The sequence below is a fragment of the Medicago sativa genome, chromosome 6 (genome assembly GCF_051527215.1).
Source record: "Medicago sativa cultivar Bolivia chromosome 6, Bolivia_mono, whole genome shotgun sequence".
Lineage (NCBI taxonomy): Eukaryota > Viridiplantae > Streptophyta > Magnoliopsida > Fabales > Fabaceae > Medicago > Medicago sativa.
In genome coordinates, this window is record NC_140754.1 from 14,348,594 (window position 1) to 14,362,717 (window position 14,124).

General features: G+C 31.6%; 1 protein-coding gene across 1 annotated transcript; it reads left to right on the plus strand.

Moving 5' to 3' along the window:
* Window positions 1-11,715: 11,715 nt before the first annotated feature.
* LOC146913068 (uncharacterized) lies at window positions 11,716-13,281 on the plus strand. The gene is made up of 3 exons (XM_085720864.1): window positions 11,716-11,735; window positions 12,207-12,527; window positions 12,672-13,281. Exons 1-3 carry the CDS (start codon window positions 11,716-11,718, stop codon window positions 13,279-13,281), a joined length of 951 nt encoding a protein of 316 aa, XP_085576990.1.
* Window positions 13,282-14,124: the final 843 nt, after the last annotated feature.

Consider the following 14,124-nt stretch of genomic DNA (forward strand, 5'->3'; position numbering starts at 1 on the left):
AAGTGTTGCCATCACAAGTTTCGCTGTGAAGTTATGGCTAGATAAAACTGATGGAAAGATCAATATTAACTTATGGAGTTTTAAAATCATTGATTAATTGATATAATCATGATTACACAAGCATCGATTGACATTGATGTAAGGTGTGCTGTGGCATTATGCCAGTGGTTCAGGTCTCTGTGTTGTAAAATTTGCATAGAGTTATTCTTTGGTTGTCATTTGACAACTATCGTAATCTTTTCTCCCATTTGGAGTTTCCACATTTATGTTTTTGTGCGTGTATCGGTTTTTTCCAACACTAACCCGCCATATAATCCCCAAGTAATAAAGCCATGCGAGCTAAAGCTGGCCTAATTGAAAAAATGTAGTTATTTTGTTAAAGAAAATGAAATTTTATGAAGATAAAAAAAACATTTTCATTTTTTCCCCATGAATAAAAGCAACATGCATAGATCTTCATCTAACAAACATGCTCAACCTACCTACTATTTGATAGGACTAAGAATTGAATATTTTCAAAAGTAATACTAGACATTATAGATCATTTTGAAAAAGGAAAAAAAAAAAAAACCATTTAACATGAATGTTCACAGTTTATTCAAAACAAAAAACACAAATTTACTATCAATACCCCCACCTCAATAATGCGATTCTGATGCATCGTGAATCATCTCATTGAAGTACAACATGCATCTTGGTAGACCGTGAATACTCCAATCATTCTAATTTAAAAAACACAACAGTTAGCCTATACAAACCACAAATGAAGTAATTTCAAGTACAAATGACATGTCTTATGCCAATTGTTGTTAAAATTAATTGTTTTGTGACTACGTAAGCTAGTTGTGATTAATTATGTTTTTAGAATAAGGATGATTAAAATACTAACGTCTACGACGATGAACATAGTATTTTCGTGAAGATTACTCATATACATAGACTACAAATGTGAAGTAGAAAGGTTTTGACAATACTTTTATTTTGGGATAGCCACATTGAAAGAACGAATGTAATTTTTTTTCTTTCTTTTGAGAATGAGCTAAAATATTTTGTATTTATTTTGAAATATTAAATTTTTAGTCCTATCAATTAGTAGTTTGATCATGTTTGTTAGATGAAGATCTGAAATGTTTTAATGCATTAATTGCAAAAAATTGACTATTTGAGCTAATTTTAGACAAATAAAAAGTACAAATGAGACAATTGATATGAGACGTAGGGAATACCATATACTGCAAAAAAAATTGATGGACAAATGTTCAACTAATTAACTATAAATAAACTTCCAAAATGCGTTCCTACCTACGGCCTGTCAGGTGGAAAATAACAAATAATTTTTTTTAAGAAAAAATAACGAATAATTACTAAGTGAGTTTATTGTAAATGTTTTTTTTTGTTACAAGTTTATTGTAAATGGTTTGAGCAAATGGTTAAGGAGTTATATTGGGTTAAAAAAATGAACAAATGAATAAATATTAATCTAACAACTAATTACTAACATTTGTAAAAAGAACTAATAGCTGATAAGATAGCTTATTGAGTTTTTGTGGTGCTTAATAAAATTAGAGATTGAATTAGCCTATTAATATGAAATGACATGAAAGAGGTATGCTTAAATAATGTTTAATTTTTTCAGTTAAATAATATAAGCTTAAAATTGAGAGATAATTTGATAAGTTATAATCTACTTGAGTTAGTTTATCAAACAATGTTATAAATTATGAGTTCATGAGAAAAAGTGACGGTTACCAAACAATATAAGCTAGTAGAGTAGTTTACTGTGCTTGGCAAAAAATATAAAGGCTAAATCTTGATAGCAAACTAATAAACTCGTGTAGAGTAGCAAGTGAACATATAAACGTCATGATTGAAATAAGGGCAACCAAATTTTTTTTTTCTCTTCCTACACACCTTTGGTTGAGTCTTATTACTTACTATTAGTCCATAATCTTTTGCTTTTGAAAAAAAGTGTTTTAAGGGTATTTGTTAAAGAACTTAAAAAGAAGAAATTTTATGTTGGGAAGGACACCTATTATACTTTTAAAGAGTTGTAATTAAATAGCATCTTATATTTTTTTATTCGTTCAAAAAAAAAGAGAAATGTACGTACCAATTACATCGTTGCATGGGATTGTAGAAATTGTCGTGGTTGCAGTAAAGAGTAAAGACAGATGAGCCATTGGAGGCCATCTATTATCCTATTTTGATCCCTATTTTTCTTCCCACTTGACTCTCTTTCTTTTACGGTGGCTCGTGGTGGATATGAGGTGCAAGGTTGAGAAAAGGGTGTACAATTTAGTCCCTTAAACTTTCAGTTTTCTTTTGGTACCATAAATTACAAATATTATATATTTTTATTCTTAATTTACAAGTGTTGTACACATTAGTGTCATTTGTAACTAAAGAATAAAGTGTCAAACATTTATAACCGAAGGTGCAAACTATATAATGTTTGTAATTTATAATTTAAGGAAAATATAACGAAAATTTTTATGGGACCATTTAAGGTAGCAAGAGGAATGATAAAAACTTAGAGAAACAAAATAAAACATAAAAATAAGTTCAAGTATCAAAAGTATATGTGTTTCTTGAGTTTGTGAGGATAGAGATATAGACATTTGGGTATTGGTTAGAGGGTGGAAAATGGAGTTTGGTGGATAAATTATAACTCTGAGTGGGGTGATATTGTCATCTCCTTCTCTCACACTCTTGCTACATTTTTGCTAATTTCTCCTTTGTGAGAGTCTTCTACTCCTGCCTTTATAATGTTTTTTATGCACTTGATTCCTTTGTATTGTTTGTTACACAAGTAGCCAAAAGCCAGTTGTAAGGAATGCATGCGTGAGCTATTTTGTGAAAGCAAACTTTGAGAAGCCAAAAGTAACTTTGACATGACTCAAAAATAGAAGATGCTATTATTTTGTTTTACCTTTTTATACTTTTGTATTTTTATTGAGAGTTTAATTATTATAAATTAATTACACAATTAAAGGAAACTGTTTTTGACTTTATTATAAATTAGTTACACAATTTCAATGTATTAACTACTATATAATTGAACCACCAGTCCCTTAACTTAATTCTTTGTTTCAAATTGGTCCTATAACTATAAAACGTCTCAAATTGGTCCTTTATCTATGTCTCCGTTATTCAATTTGGTCATATTCCGTTAATTTTAACATTAAATGTGTAAGGTGAACCAACATCATATATGGTCCACCATAGGCGTCAAGAATTGTTTTAATTTTAACCATTTGATCTTTCTTTTAAAAGAAGAACCGTTAGATCATGCAGGTCTATCGTATATTACGGTGAACAATTAACACCTAATATTATTTTCCTATTCTTCATCTTCTTCATTCCATTGTTCTTCATCTTCGTATCAATTTCATCAACATTCCTAAAATATTCTAGAAAAAATCCAGAAAATCTAAAAAAATAAATTAAATCAACATCAATTCATCTCTTCAACAAATTCATCACAACAAATAAAACTCAGATTTTTAATACAAATTCGAAACTCCTAACCAAGATTTGATAACCCAAAAACGAAATTAAAAATCCTAGATTCAAAATTCTTAACCAAAATTTACCCCAAATTCGAGACCCTTAAATTTCAAATCTAAAACGTGGATGACGCAAGAGAGCGGATGAAGAATACGAGAATTTTTTTCTGGATTTTTTCTTTTTCTGCTGAGTTTTTTTTTGGATTTTTTGTCTAAATGAATTCTGCTGAATTTTCACAAATCCCTATTTCCAAAACCATCGAAACTCATCATCCTCAAAGCCTCATTATTTGTTTTTATGAATGAATAAAGCAGTAATTTGGATTTAGCGGACTAACATCCTTTTTTAATTAAAATGGTGGTGGACGTTGATTTTTAATTGAAATGGTGGTTCAATTAAACCTTCTTTTCTTCTTCAAAATTTGGAATTGGCATCCTGCATCCTTCACAATCTCTGCCGAATTCATTATCATCTCAAATTAGACGTTGGCGGTTCACTGTTACATACAATGGACCTGCAATCAAATGGTTGAAATCAAATCAAGAATATTAAACACGAAAAAACTAACGATCTGGACCAAAATGATAAACGGCAGAATAGATAAGAGACCAAATTGAGACGTTTTATAGTTATAGAATCACTTTGAAACAAAGAATTAAATTAAGGGACCGGTGGTTCAATTAAGCCTTTCTTTTTTCATATCTTTAACCTAAAAAGAAAATATAGGAAAACATAAACTAAACCTAGCTATGGCAATCAAGAAAAGCGATAACTAGGATAGAAGATCCTTAGTTCTTAATAATCCTTTTGTACACTATTGTAACTATTAAATTCCTGAAGCCAAATATATCAAAGTTATCGCAGAATCACAAGGACAAATAAATTTGTCCTCATTTTTTTTTTTTTAAGAAAATATTTGTCCTCGTAAACTGTACATCTAAATAATGACAAATTTTTTTAAGGAGACAACATTTTTATTTTTAAAATGTATGTACCCTATATACACATTTATATTATCTTTTGGCGAGAAGCATCCAAGAGCCTAACTTGAGCAATCCCATGTTGCGAACAATTTAAACAACTCGCGTGTATGTGTGTCTATATATATTGATGCACTCGAAAACGTAGGCTAGCAAGTGCTAAACCTAGATATAAAAAAAAAAAAACAAGTCTGGAAGCGACAAACTTGTGAAAATAGGGTTCCGGAATCCACCAGAAAAATTGAAAACACTCTCTAAAATATTATTGAATGAATAAAAGTTGCATATTAGGCTACAACTGTTAAGCTTAAACCAAAACAACGAATGAAGCACTTACCTTGTAACATGAATACAACAATGAAGAGGATTTATCCACCATTAATGAATATCAAAAGCTAAACAATTGTTCTTTGCTTTCAGCCACCAGCAAGAGTAGAGCTTGACTTTCTTAAATAATTGCTGAATAGACATTTCCTTTTGTTTTAAAAACGCGACTTTTTTCTCCTGCCATAACTCTCAAACACTAGCTAAGCAAAAGCTCACAGGGCATAAGCCCTCATCGTCGTTGAGCAAAAGCTGCATGGCATAAGCCCTCATCTTTAAATGAGTATGCATGGACTCAACATCTTACATCTTAGAAACATCATGAACATCTTATAACTTCTTAACATCTTGACAACATAACGTATTAACAACTTGACGACTTCATAACGACTTGACGACTTAACAACTTCAACGACATCGACAAACAACTTACAACTTTGAAGACATTGACAACAACTGTGGTAACGACAACAACTTCACATCATAATTTCATATTCATCAATCATAAACAACGTCATATAACATCGTGCTTAAACATCAACAATTCATCATATAACATCGTATTCAAACATCAACAATTCATCATATAACATCGTATTTAAACATCAACCAAATCAAATGTAACAAATAACAACTCTTCCATGAATCTCTTCCTAAATAAACAAAATGCTAGTAGTGGTCAACTATATGCATCATGTCGACTGAACAAATGCCAAACCATCGGTGAATAACAAGCCATATACACCCAAACAAGTCACAACCTACAAAATGGTGATCCACATTTTCCTCTTTACTACACCCAATCGTACACAAACATGAATATATCTACGACAAATCAAATTATCTTTAGTGGGTAACTTGTTTTGAAGCAACCTCCATGCAAACAAAGAAACCTTCAACGATACTGCTTTTATCCAAACAATATCATAGACGAACGATATATCCCATGGCATTTTCTTAACCAACAAATGATAAATGCCACGAACTGAGTACCTGTTCGAATTTGACTTCCATTTCCAACTGTCATCCACATCATTCTGCAAAAAAAATATTAGACAACAAGAGACTACACTCCCTACCAGCTCCTCCTCCCAAGCTAACAACCTCCTCTGTCACTTCCACCCACCTTCCCCTACACCCCAACCTAACGTACACATCTCTGCCACCGTCACGAACTTGTTATCCGTGAGATCAAATTACCCTCCACTTCAAGAAACTTGACATTTAGCAACAACAAAAAATCGTAGGTAAATGACCTTTTACCATAGGCATAGCACCAAAATCAAATTTCCCTCCACTTCAAGAGACTTGACATTTAGCAACAACAAAAAAATCGTAGGTATTGTTATCCGCGAGATCAAATTGCCCTCCACTTCAAGAAACTTGACATTTAGTAACAACAAAAATCGTAGGCAAATGTTCTTTTACCATAGGTACAACACCGAATACCAATACCTACGACATATTTTTTCGTGCCTGCTGCTTTTTTCTGTCACTATATCCTATAGTGATGGATTTTGCGTGCTGGACGAAATAACTTGGTTTTTCTTACGGATTTTGGTCGTAGGTATCGCACTTATTCAGAACAAAAAAATTAATTACGACTTTTTCCACCACTACATTTACATTAGAATGTCGATGCTTAAGTTTTTTTTTTTTTTTTTAAATGGTGTCCAGGGTTCGAACCTCAGACCTTGCATATATTATGCATTGTCCCTACCAACTGAGCTAAGCTCACAGGAACTCCTGATACTTAAGTAATTAAAATTGTATTGACGAAATTATTTTAATTAAAAATTAAGTAAATGAATTTATGAAACAATAAGATAAAACTTCAATTATATTGAATATGTCAAGTCTTACAAGCATCTTAAATTGCAAAATAGTTAAAAAATAACAACCTTATGAGTATCATAAATAACTGTATTTATTTTGATTTGAATTTCAAATCTAGTACAAAGTCTATTAAAATAAATCTAGTACAAACTCCAATATTCTGCCTTAAAAAGAAGAAACAAGAAGCCTATGACTAGAAACTCCAATATTCTCTTAAACTTTGAGGTACCCTTTGCTTCTTTGCCAATTTCAGTTCCATCCTAGCTTCCACAATCCTCTTCTCCAGAACCTCTAGTGAACAACATACGCATAAATATCATGCAAAACAACATCGACGAAAACAAAGTATCATTTTAAACCATAATCAACCCAAATAAAAAAGTATAAAATAAAATAACACTAGAGGCCACTCTTACCTGCACTACAATGCCATTATTTTATCGTCCACCATAAGAACCTTAGGCCACTAGCAGCAACAAAAAAAGTGGCAATATCATAAGTTGATTCCAGAGACGGAAAACAACAACTTTCAAAAATTTTAATCATAAGTTTCAATTTTATGAAACGAAAAATCATATTTTATGAGGTTTGTGGTTTAGACTGCAGTAGACAGCTTGGGACTCGAAGATCCAAACAACATCTAATTTAGATTGGTGGATTTGAACATTTTCAATTTATTAAAAAAAAAAAAAAATTGTGGTGTTGTTTACAATTTGAATTTGCCACGCTATCTATTAAATTCTTGTTTTCTATATTTATTGCAATGGTTATTATGTCTTCTTATGTTATTTAGTAGTTGTTTTTTAACTTATCCCTCTTTATGTCAATTATAAATCATTTTTAAATCCAGATTAAACTATAATGAAGTTCTCAAAAGAAAGAAATAGCGAGGATCTTACTTTTTTCTTATCCAAGAGAGGACCATATACTTCTTTTTTTTTTTTTTTTTTTTTTTGGGAAGGACCATATCTTACGATTATTATGCAAAAGCCAATTGATTAAAATCAATAACTACGAAAGAAGTTCCTATTTCTTAATATTTCTCTGAAATAAAAGGACGAACCATGTTCCACTAGACAAAACACTATTGTATTACAATGCCAAAATCAAATATAACAAACTTATCCTAGAATCACAAGATGAAACTAACATATGAAATGCCTGTCTTTATAAATTGTACATAATGACATTATTTTTATTTTTAACATCTAATAACATATGATATAAGCCAAGAAGAGCATTGCTATATGGCGCGACAAACATGCGCACGAAATTAAATGAACGCATTTCAACACGTACAATTTTCTTTGTTGGGAGGAATGTGCTTTCTATATTAATGTAGATAATTAAAAATAAAAATCAATAGAATAATATAGAAAAATCTTGCACCGATTGTCGCATAATTTGTTTTTTCACTGACATTGGGTGGAAGAAGCCACCACCTTAGCACTTCTACAGGTTACAAGCATTGCAATAACCATTGTTACCTCTATATGTTGCCACCATTATCACTTCTCCATGGTTTCTCTGAAATTACAACAAAGAAAGAGAATCAAATTAGCCATGTTTCCTCATTTGTGTGATATCTGCGATTTTTAGTACGCACACTTGAGCATTTTCCATTATATTTTCTTCTAGCAAGAAGAGTTACAAGAGCCAAAATAGAGCAATCCCATGTTGCGAACAATCTAAACAACCTGTAGTTTTATATGATCTAGTATATACAATGTAAAACAATTTGCTCAAAAAAAATGTAAATAATGCGATACATTATTATATGAAAACTCTAGTGTTGAGTTTGTTTGTAGACAAGCAAATACTGTGGCCCATGAATTAGTTAAGATGGCCACATTAAGAGCTACTTTTCATATTCTTGTTAGTCCACCAAGTTGGATTAAACACAGTTTGATTAATGAAATGACATAGATTTTTTTCGCTAAAAAAATGTGCTACATTATTGATAGGTTAGGCTCTTTCTTTTCAATTGCTTTTTTCTTTATTTTAATATGTCTCAAATTTCAACACATTACAAAATAACCTATACATTTCAATTTTATACATATTTCAAAGGACCTAAGTCCTGGAAAAAACTAAATCAAGCAACATGGAAGAGTGGGAATAAAATCGTCAAGAACTTCATGACGAAGACCGTTGGGTCTGTATTAATTGAAGATCAGTCGAACCTCGTATAAAGCTTAGTCGAACCTCTTATGAACCTAATGTCAGAATTGAATACATTCATTTCATACATATTTTATTTCTTTTTATTCTCAATAATAAGAAATTCATCATATAATCAAAGTTGTTTAATTTTTCAATCACCAACTTTTGCTATAATTTCAGGCCCCAAGAGCCCATTTGGATTGGCCCGATGGTTATGGTTTGCGACCTTGGAGTGTGCATCTCTCAAGATATCAACTAATCTACCTACTTCAACCTCACGGACTTTGATGCTCTCCTCATGCCCTAAGTCTGACGATGAGATTGATGAAGACTTATAGACAAAAAGCAAATGTTAATGATGCCTTTCAATATATAATTCCTTTCTAGACAACTATAGGACTCCAAGAAAATTGTGAAGCCTGGATATGTCCTCCCAAACCTCATCAAAGAAATGCATATAACACAATTAAGAATAACACAAACTTGTTTTGACAGCTGCAAAGATGTGTGATTGACCTCGAGGTAGTCTTCCACCATCTAAATGTGGATTTTTCAGCATAATAGGTCACACAATGTCGACATAAGCATTATACTAAGAAGACAATGACCACTAAAATTGATGGTAGTGACTTAATTAAAGATAAATTTGCAAATGAATCCAAGTATTACCAATTGAAAATTTAATATTGTACTTGTGAAGAAATTTAATAAAAAATGGCATACGCGCATTGATTATATCGATCTTAATAAGGTATGTCCTTAGAAAGTTTTTCCTTTTCCTAATATTGACAAAATCGTTATTCTTCTAAGTTCATCAAATTACCATAATACTGATTTTGTCAATATTAAGAAAGGGATAGACGTTTGTTGGGCCATGACTCACTAAGATAAATATAATCATTACACATGCACCACATTTTAATGATTTTCTTCATGAGTACAATGTTTGAGATCCAAGTGATATATTTAAACTCATATACAAAGTTAGATTTCACTAAGACGCTAACCACATTTAAAGTGACCATTGTCTTCACGAGAGACTATGTTTTATGACGTTTGTTGACTCATAATGTTGATGAATACTTTTATCACAGATTCAAGCTCCGCTGATGTCTTTAAACGAATATAAATGCAAATACCTTTGTAAACATTCTTTAATACGAGTTCAAAAATCTTTCTTGCCTTATATTGGAGATTCATCACCCCAACTTAAATTTTTATTAGAAAAAACAATATATTTTAATTTGATATATTTGTCATGGTTGTGTGCTTATTTCGAGCAAAAGAACAATCACAAGCAAAAATCAATGACGAAGTAGCACAACACAACGAAATAAATTATAAAGAAATGCTATAATATGATTTGGTCTTGCATAAGGGATAACCCTTGTTAAAATCTAATTGTTTTATAGAATTTGAGTTCAAATCTTAATTGAAATAACCCTTGCTTAAATATTGCTTACTTTTCTATCAAACTCTGAATTGTTAGGAGCTTTTCTTCTTAAAATTAGACATTCAGAGCACTAAGACCATTTTTTAAAAAATAAATCTCGCGACGTTGTTATTATGCAATCTCACATAAAATTAGTAGAAACATGAATTTTAATTAATAAAATAATTGTGTTAGAAAAAGTGGCAACATTTTGAAAATTTACAAAAAAATAAAAAATCTATGCAAATAAAAAGATCGCATGATAACATTAGTGCATGTTTGAATTCATTGTGTAATTAACAAATCACAGCGAGCCACTACAATTTTAACAAAAACTATATTTTAAAGCTTCGATAAAATCACGGTGGTACAATTATTTTCTCTAACTCGCCTCTCAAAAATACATAAATCTAAATCTATCTATACAAGTAACACAAAAGTAAAATAAGGAAATAAATAGATATTATAAGGTGAGAAGCTAAGGGGACTTGCAGGGCATAGCGAGAGAAAGAATGCATAAAGGTGTGAAAGAAGATAAAAGTACCAAGCTTGCCGTTTATATGATCTAATCTCCATATATTATCACTATAAAATGATTTTACACTGTTAATCAAAATAGTTGTTTGATCATTAAAAATATTTGATTGTAATTATAATAACTTTTAAAGTCTTTTTACACAAATAGTATATCAAAAACATATAAAGGTCTTGTGTGTTTATAAGTAGAGGAAAAGTTAAGTTGTCTATGAAAGTCTCATAACTCCCAAGACATTTCTCATTTAAAAGTCGCTCTGCTACCAGTAAATAAGCCTATTATGTTTTAGTGTTTATGTTGAAAGACTACCATGTTTAGGTTGAATCCAATATTATTGTGCTTATAATGTTTTTATCTGTAAATTTTTAAATTGTTGATTTCCAATATCAATTTCACTACTTTTTTATCATGCCAAAAAGGGGGAGAAAGGACACATTTATATTTCAGGTTGAAATTGCAAATTCACATCATTCTTGAAAAATTTACTAAAAAGATGGAAAACACATTATGGAATCAATATTGTTATGAATGAAGACGACCTCAAAGTGGTTTCCGGCTTTTTTTGAGAAAGAAGAAAACAAGAAAGAGAAAGACAACCTCTAAAATCCAGATGGAGTGACCAACTTCAACCTTACATAATTTGAAGCTCGCCTTGAGCCGGAGTCTGAAAATTAATGAGAAAGATGAAGATCCCATAGTAAGAGAAACAAACTAGAGGTCAAAAATACCAATTCTTTATAGTGATTTCCCTCATGTCCAACTAGGGAATTTTTCTAAGAAAACTATGAAGATTGAAGTTGTCCTTCCAAATCTCGTCAAAGAACAACTAAAAACATGCCTCAAGAAAAGCATGAACATGTTTTCTTGGGCAATTATAGATATGTTGAGATAAACCTTGAGTTAGATATCCACCATCTAGGTGTGTATCTTTCAAAATAATGGGTCTCACGCCATCGATGTAAGCATTATTTCGAGAAGGCAGAGGTCACTAAATGTTAACGACTTAGTAATAGACAACTTTACAGATAAAGCCTAATAAATCACGTGCTCTCTTATATTGTACTTGTGAATAATTTCAATAACAATTGGTGTATGTTTATTGATAATATTGTTCACAGTAGACATGTTCTAAGTTTGTATATCCTCTTCCCAATTATAGATAAATATTGTTGTTCTGTCAATTTTTTCAATTACGATAATACTTTATTTGTCGATGTTGATAAAAGGATAAACCTCCAAAGGACTAAGATTGGTATAATCGACATATATACGTCATTGTTGCTACTTTTCCTCATGAGTACAACATTAGAGATGCATGTGTTTGCGCTCTTATTGATCAAGACACCAAGCAGTGGAATCGAGATTTGATCTACTCCGTTTTCAATCCTTTTGAGTCAAGGCTTATTGTTAACATTCCTTTATCTTGTAGACTTCCAGAAGATACTTTGCTTTGGTCTGGAGAAAAGCATGGGAATTACTCCGTGCGTTCAGCTTATCACTTGTTAGGCGAGGAAAGAAAGAACTGTCTACCGGGATCATCACATGATGCCCATGAGAAACTGTGGAAAGAAATTTGGCGTGTAAATCTCCCAAATAGAGTTAAGAACTTTATCTGGAGGTTGTCACAAAACATCTTACCCACCAGAGGAAACTTGTTTAAGAAAGGCATTAAAATTGAGCCTTTGTGTCCGATGTGCAATTCTGCAACTGAAACAGCTCACCACCTCTTCATGGAATGCAATTTTGCTAAGTTAGTTTGGTTCTCATCTAGCCTTGGCATCCATGTCCCGTTACACTCCTCTCTTACTAGCTGGCTTTTGAATTGGTTAGAAAAGAAAGATAAATTAGGCTCACAGTTATTTTGTACTATTTTGTGGAAAATGTGGTTCTATAGGAATCAAATGGTGTTCAAGATGGTTAATACCTTTCCCCCTGCTGTTGCTACCGCTGCACTTGATTTTGTTGTTGATTTTAATCAAACTGTACCTGCTAAGAAATCCAAGGGGCAGCAATCCATTGCAGCTGCTCCTAGTCCTGTTCAGAATGCTCATATTATCCAGGTTGATGCAGGTTGTTTTCCGGAGGGATATACCACTTTTGGCTGCGTGTTTAAGGCTGCTCCAGATAACATTTTTTTCTCAGCTTGCAAGAAAGAGGAACTGATAACAGATCCTGTCATGGCAGAAACTTTAGCCATTCGTTGGTGTCTCAACTTAGCTAAGGAAAGAGGCCTTCAGGACATCATTATCCAATCTGATGCTCTTGCTGTTGTTGAGTGTTTTAGAGGGTCAAATTCACTTGCTTGTATTGCTTTGATAATTCTAGATTGTAAGGTACTTATGAATGAATTCAACAGTGTGTCTATTAATTATGTTTCTAGAGATCTAAATGCATTAGCACATAGGCTTGTTGGCTATGCTATGCAAGTTGGTTGTAGGTCATGGAATGGATATGCTTTTCCTGTTATTGCAATTCCTACTGTCTGTAACACTTCTATTATCTAATGAAGATGTTTGAATTTCAAAAAAAAAGAGAACTACATGATATATCTGGCGTAAAAATGCAAAATTGCTTTTCACTAAGACACTAACACCCTTTTGAGTGGCCTCTACCTTAATGGGAAACTACTTTTGAGAAATTATTGAAACTCATAATGTTGAACGATCCAGAACTAGTTGATGGCATGCAATCATTAGACCCTAAACTTTTAATCGTTTTTTTACAAGTATATGCTAGTAAAAAAATATACACACATGCATATATATATATATATATATATATATATATATATATATATATATATATATGGGTTATGATAGAAGACACCTTTTATGAAGGTGTCTTTTATCAAGTTACTCTATGAGCATTTGCGAAAAGACACCAACTTACTTTTATGAAGGTGTCTTTTAGCAAAGTTATAACTAAAAAGTGAAAATCACACCTTAAGGTGTGACTTGTTAAAAGACACCACCAAAGGGTGGCTTGTATGGGTTTTGTTACAAACCACCCTTTGGTGGTGTCTTTTAACAAGTCACACCTTAAGGTGTGATTTTCACTTTTTAGTTATAACTTTGCTAAAAGACACCTTCATAAAAGTAAGTTGGTGTCTTTTCGCAAATGCTCATAGAGTAACTTAATAAAAGACACCTTCATAAAAGGTGTCTTCTATCATACCCCTATATATATATATGATTTAACGGTTACCGTTTCTATAAAACAATTAATTCTGTGATTAATATCCCTCAATGAAAATAGAGAATTTTCAAATAAAAATATATATGATCCAAGTCAATGGACCAATATTGATACGAGTTTGCAAAGTTTATTAGAAAAAGGTCCGGAAATCA

Coding starts and splice junctions, on each gene's coding strand:
- LOC146913068 (XM_085720864.1), top strand. CDS start 11,716: ATGGGTCTCACGCCATCGAT. Junction 11,736..12,206: donor ATGGGTCTCACGCCATCGAT/GTAAGCATTATT, acceptor TTTATCTTGTAG/ACTTCCAGAAGATACTTTGC. Junction 12,528..12,671: donor ATGGAATGCAATTTTGCTAA/GTTAGTTTGGTT, acceptor GTGGTTCTATAG/GAATCAAATGGTGTTCAAGA.